The 6,000-nt window shown below is 53.4% G+C and overlaps 1 protein-coding gene across 1 annotated transcript in view; it reads left to right on the top strand.

Annotated features, from left to right (window-relative positions):
- Positions 1 to 2,658: 2,658 nt before the first annotated feature.
- The window catches only part of HMGXB3 (HMG-box containing 3), a 28,677-nt gene continuing 25,335 nt past the window's right edge, over positions 2,659 to 6,000 (top strand). Inside the window, 4 exon segments of the mRNA XM_068162360.1 lie at positions 2,659 to 2,888; positions 3,604 to 3,751; positions 4,165 to 4,339; positions 4,792 to 5,355. Of these exon segments, the coding sequence (XP_068018461.1) occupies positions 2,780 to 2,888; positions 3,604 to 3,751; positions 4,165 to 4,339; positions 4,792 to 5,355 (996 nt within the window). The 5' untranslated portion in view covers positions 2,659 to 2,779.

Genomic DNA, 6,000 nt, shown 5'->3' with positions numbered 1-6,000 from the left:
ACGCAGCTCAGCGTTTGCCACCAATTACTGGCAAATAAACACCAGAGCAGAGCGCATAAATTGGCTGCAGGACTTCGGGGGAATAAATAACTGCTCCCAGATTTAATACTGGCTGTCATATCCCCTGCTTTGTGGGGCTTATTAATGACTTACTACCAGACAAGAGGAGCCCTTGTTCTCCTCCTCTGAGATGAGAGAAGGCACGAGATAGATGTGGTTTAGATTTCTTCTAAAGTTAGAAGTCATGATGTAAAACTCCAAAATAGACATGGGTACTACAACAAAAAGGGGGAAAAAAAAGCCAAAATGTGTCATTTGAAAAACATGTTCTAACAATGGCTGCAGATTATCCTGCTCCCCAAAAGGTTCCACGGGAGAGGGTTACAGGTGGAGAGCTCTGGGGGGCTCTCTGTTCCCTGGGGAAGCAAACGACTCTTTGTCATTACTCAGGGGGAAACTGTGATAACAATTAACTTTCTTGTCTGTGTGTGAGAAGTTTGATTCTTCAAAGCTCAGAGATGTCCATAAAGAAATGCTGGTGTCCAAAAAGAAATGCTGGTGTCCAAAGACAGGATCAGAGGATGCTAGGGGAAATGTCCATAAAGAAATGCTGGTGTCCAAAGACAGGATCAGAGGATGTCAGGGGAAATGTCCATACAGAAATGCTGGTGTCCAAAGACAGGATCAGAGGATGCTAGGGGAAATGTCCATAAAGAAATGCTGCTGTCCAAAGACAGGATAAAGAGATGTGCTAGAGGGGTACTTGCTATCCCCTGGTTTTGTTTCAAAACAGCCTCTTAGTTTGTTGCTCATCCTGTGCAAAACATGGAGCCTGTGCTGTCTCTCTTTGTATTTGCACACAAGTCCTCTGTGCACTGAGTGTTATCTCCAGCTACCATTACTGCTGGCTGGCTTCAGGTTCCACAGGATTTGTGGATGTCTCCACGTGAGCATCCTAGTTTGGGGAAGGAGCACCTTACAGCAAATCGTGCCACTTACTCCTTGGTGCAGTCTCAGAATGTGAGTTGTGTTCCTTTTGGATGAAGCACACCAAGTGGTGTGCTGCCAGAGCTCTTGTACCTGCCAGCTGCCAGTCCTTGAGGGCAGATGAGGCTTGGTGCCAGGTTCTCAGAGAACACACCTGGATTTGTAACCAGCTGTTCCCCTCCACAAAGCTGTGGCACCTGGCATTAGGTGTAGCTCCAGAGCACATGGATACTTGTAGCACAGAAAGCAACAGACCTGTTCTTATTCCCACTTGTGGAATGTCCCATTGGATGAGCCAAAGTAATAAAAGAGACCTTAATTCTCTGACTCCTCATATAGTTCTCACCTTTGGTCCTTTAACATCTGCAGTGCCAGGGTGTAGCTCTTAGACTGGACATTAGGGAGAAATTTTCCACAGCAAGAGTGGTCAGGCATGGGAAGGTGCTGCCCAAGGAGGTGGCTGAGTCACCAACCCTGGAGGTGTTTAAAGGTGGTTTGGATGTGGTGCTTGGGGCTATGGTTTAGAGGTGAACCTTGTAGAGTAGGGTTGTCAGTTGGACTTGGTGATCCTGAGGGTCTCTTCCAACCTGAATGTTTCTGTGGTTCTTCATGAGGATGTCAGGGCTTGGAAGGGACCCCTGGAGATTATTGAGTCCAATTCCCCTGCCAGAGCAGGACCATGGCATCCAGCACAGGTCACACAGGGACTTCCAATCTTAGTGATACTGTCATACTTCCAGATGGGGCTTGAAAGTTTCCAGAGGAGACTCCACAGCCCCCCTGGGGCGCCTGTTCCAGTGCTCTGTGACCCTCACAGCGAAGCAGCTCCTCTTCACATCTTCCTCCTGCGCTGTAGTTTGTACCCATTACCCCTTGGCCTATCACTGGGTGCAGCTGAGTGAGCCCTTGGGGCGAGCATTGCCCCCGGGCTGGTGCCACTGCTCGCGGCGGGAAGGTCCCTGGCGGCTCTGCGCTGGGGGGGAGGCACAGTGCTGAGCTGGCACAGCCACCCCGCAGCACGGAGCTGTCCTGGCGTTTTGGCTGGGTATGAACTCAACTCTTCACCTGACTCACTGCCAGAAAGGGGGGTGTGGGGCTGACAGTGCTGGTTACTGGTGCCAGGGAGCAGAGCTTTGCCCCGGTGCCTGGTCCTTTCAGGAGAAGCACCAGGCCTGTCCCTGCTGCTCCCCAGAGGCCGGCAGGGTTCATTCTCCTGTGGGGAGCAAGGCCAAAACCCTGCCCAGGAGCGCTCGCCTTCCTGTGGCAAGCCTGACCAAAAGCTTGCCCAGCACCACTAAAAAAAACAAGAAAACTTCTGCAGGAGGCTTCTCGCGGCCTGAGCTCTTCCCTAATTACGCTCTAATTGTGCTGCGCTCGGTGCCGGTGCCTCAGCCCCCGCCCGCCCTGAGGGAGGAGAGGTAGCAGCAACAGGCTGCTCGCGCTCCTTCCCGCCACAAACGCCAGGGCGAGCTGCACTCGTGCAGGAAAGATGACTCCTCCCGGCCACCGTCCCGCCCCGCCAAGGCCCCTTCTCAGCGCTCTGGCCCCGCCCCACCAAGGCCCCTTCTCAGCGCTCTGGCCCCGCCCCTCCGTCAGCATGGCCCCGCCCCTCCACCGTCCCCCCCGCGCCCCGGATGCTGTTGCCGCGAGCCCTTCCGGCGGCCGCGAGTGGCAGCCGAGGCGGCGGCTCTGGTGCTGTCCCGCCCCGACCCGCGGACCGGGCCTGGCCTGGCCGCCGGCCCAGCATGCCGGTGCGGCCCGCCCCGCCTAGCCCGCCCGCCCGTTCTTGTCTATGCGGCTGGCCTGTAGCTCCGGCGCTGCCTCTTCCGCGCCGCTGCGCTCCGGCTGGGACGTGACCGAAGCTCGTTGCCTGCCCGACCGCTCGTCCCCGGTGCTGCCCAGTGAGTGGCTTAGCCGACAGCGCCTTTCCTTGGCGGGGGGGACACCTGGGAGTGGGCCGGGGGTAAGGTTCAGTGGGGCTGAAGGGGCACCCCGCCGTTCCGCATCGCCTCGGGGGCTGTGGAGGGGGCGGCACCTCGGTTTAAGGGGCTTTGGCTCGCCCGGGATTTGTGACTGCGTTGGGCCCAGGTGCGTGGGCTGTGCTTGAGCCAAGGGAGCAGTGCCCTTTATCTACCGAGGCTTCTCATGTCTTCTCTGCCTCCCAGCACCCTGGAGGCTGGAGCCGTCATCGGTGTTAAGCGAGGCGTCTGGAGATCTTCTGGTGGGTAAGAGGATTATGAGGCTTCAAGGCTTATGCAGCCTCTGGCCTTGCTTCTGTGAGCATGGCTGTGGTGTCTTGTAGCTGGACACCAGCCTGCAGCGCATAAACCTTGCTCCAGATGACCAAATTTATCTGAGAGGTGCCTGGGGAATTGCAGCTTTTAAGTACAGAGGGAGCATGCTTGCACTGAGCTGGTGCTGTGGAGGTTATGGGAATGAAGGTGGTTCCCTCTGGAGCTACATGGATACCTGACACGTAGCTGTCTTGATTAATTAGAGTCAGATTTACCTGGCGGTGGTGCTGTCGGTTTACAGAGGTGATTGTGGGCTGTGTTTGGTGGGGGAAAAGTGGTGCAATTTGGCAGGTGCATAGCATCATGAAATGTGTGGTTTTAGCCATGGAGGCTCCATATGATGGTACTGAAGTAACTGTGGTGATGGAGGAAATAGAGGGCACTTACACCTATGCTTCACCGGTGCCATCGAAGAAGAAAAAGAAGTATAAAAGTACTGGTGATCATGGAGAGAAAGCCAAAAAGCCCAGGTGAGTTCTGCCTGTCTTCACTTAGCTCCTGTGTGGGGTATGGGTGCAGTTCTCTTTGCTTCTGAGCAGAGAGAACTTTGCAGTGCACTTGGAACTCTTCACCGTGTGAAATATCGAGTGCAAAACGCCGGCTTGACGCTCTGGGCCCGCTCTGACTTCCATGCCTTTACAGGTGCTCTCCCTAAAGTTTGTGCACCTCAGAATACCTTGCCTTAGGCTCTTTCATATTTCAGAGCTTTTCCTCAAGAGCTTAGTTTTCATTTGGTTCAGAAAAAGAAGTACCTTTCCAAGTAAAATTGCATGTGCCGTGCTTGTCGCCTGACCTGGAGGCAAGCCTGAACCTCGCTGATCTCTTTCTCCTGAGGGGTTTATGTGGAGTGGTGTTGATGTTTCAGTCTCTGGTTGTGTTTCAGGTCTGCTTACCTCCTCTACTACTACGATATTTACTTGAAAGTGCAGCAGGAGCTCCCCCACCTCCCTCAGTCTGAAATCAACAAAAAGATCAGCGAGAGCTGGAGGTTGCTCAGCGTGGCTGAAAAAAGCTATTACCTGGAGAAAGCCAAGCTAGAGAAAGAAGGATTGGACCCAGTAAGTCATCTTTCAGGCAGTTCTTTGCCTTGGGGGGCAGAGAGACACTGAAGTACCACAGCACTGTGTGTGGGAGAAGCAGTTAACTACAGATCCCAGTTTGTGTTTCTGCTTCGGACAGCTTGTAAGGAGGCAGCGTGTGAGGCCAGTGCCTCTTGCTTTTGCCTTCTGTTCAGGCAGGGAGTAGTGTTTTGACATTCTGGATGGATATGTCTAGTGCCTGCTGACAGGGCTGGTGGTTATTTTTGTGTCCTGTCATCAGGGTGATTGATGAGGGAGGGGGTGATAAAACCGGGGCTGAGAGGATTCTGCAGGCTCTGTCATGTGGCGAAACTCTCAGCGGGCTGCTTCGGGAAACCTTTTGAACTTTGGGTCCTAAAATAAGCAGGATTAAGAAGTGAATCTCTCCCTTTCTCCTCTGCCTTTATTCCATCCTCTGTCTTGGTCAACAGAACTCCAAGCTGTCCACTCGAGCTGCAGTGGTGCCAGACATTCCAGGCTTCCGCAAGATTCTTCCTCGCTCAGATTATATAATTATCCCCAAAAGCACTCTTCAGGAGGACAGGAGCAGGCAGTCGCTGGAGCTGTGTGTGACACAGGGTCAGGCAGCCTCTGAGGGGTTAACAGCCTCCACCAATGTCCCCAGTGTCCCCCGTGATGCTGTGCAGAACATCCTTTCTGTGGACTCCAGCCACGTTGGCATTTCTGAGCAGTGCATCGCCATCGAAGGGCTGGCAGAAGAGGCAGCTTCCTTTGGCCAGCCAGATGCTGTGGAAGAAGTGGTTGCATCAGAGGTTCTCTCTCACTATGTTGGGCCTGTGACAGAGAAAGTGGCTGGAGACATCCTCTTGGATGAGGCTTCTCTGGAAATAGAAGGGCAGCCGTACCAGACGGCTCGAGTAGTCATTGAAGAGACTCTGGTTAGCAGCTCCGCAGACATCTCCAATGGGAACATTGCTGTGGCCAGGCCTCAGGTTTCAGATGGTGTGTCTGTGGTGACCGTGGTGACTGGGAGGGTAAGTTGTGGTAGTGACACTCAGCCTCCTGCCAGAGCCTCACCTGAAGTGCCTGGGTGCTGGTGAACACCTTTTCCTTCAGATCAGTGGTGGCTGCAGGAGCTCCTGTGTTGCCCCTTGGGCCTTCCCTCAGTGGTGAGGGAAACAGCAGCTGCTTGTAACTCATTGATTAAGCTGTCTCTGAAGGTGCCTCTGCTTGTGGGTGGACTCTGCCACGTGCTGGTATCACTTTTGTCTTAAGATGACTGCTTGAGTGTTTTTGTTTCATGTAAGAACACTTGGGGTGGGCTCTGCAGTTGGACTACAGGAGTTTTGGGTGAGGAAAAAAATGTCACCTCTGCTCCTGGTAGCTGTTTTCTTGGTGGCAGAGAGGCAGAAGTGAGTCTTTCTAAGCTGAGGTGTTAGGGGCTGTCCTAGAAGAGCTCACACTGTGAAGATTTGGATCTGCTGGTTTGCTGTTTTCAATTTCAAACTGAAGAGTTAGGCAGTTTCCAGAGCAGACATGGTGAAGTCTTTGCTCTTGAAGTGATCCTCCTCCTTCTCTACTTTCTGGTCTCATCAGTCCTTCAGACATAAGGTCAATGGTAGTGTTCATGAGAAAGAGAGGCACACAGGCCACCATGTCTGGTTTTCTGCATGTAATTT

Source organism: Melanerpes formicivorus, unplaced genomic scaffold (assembly GCF_026170545.1).
Source record: "Melanerpes formicivorus ecotype bairdi unplaced genomic scaffold, bMelFor1.0.p_v2 SCAF_2, whole genome shotgun sequence".
Classification (NCBI taxonomy): Eukaryota; Metazoa; Chordata; class Aves; order Piciformes; family Picidae; genus Melanerpes; species Melanerpes formicivorus.
This window is presented reverse-complemented; position numbering and strand designations above follow the sequence as displayed.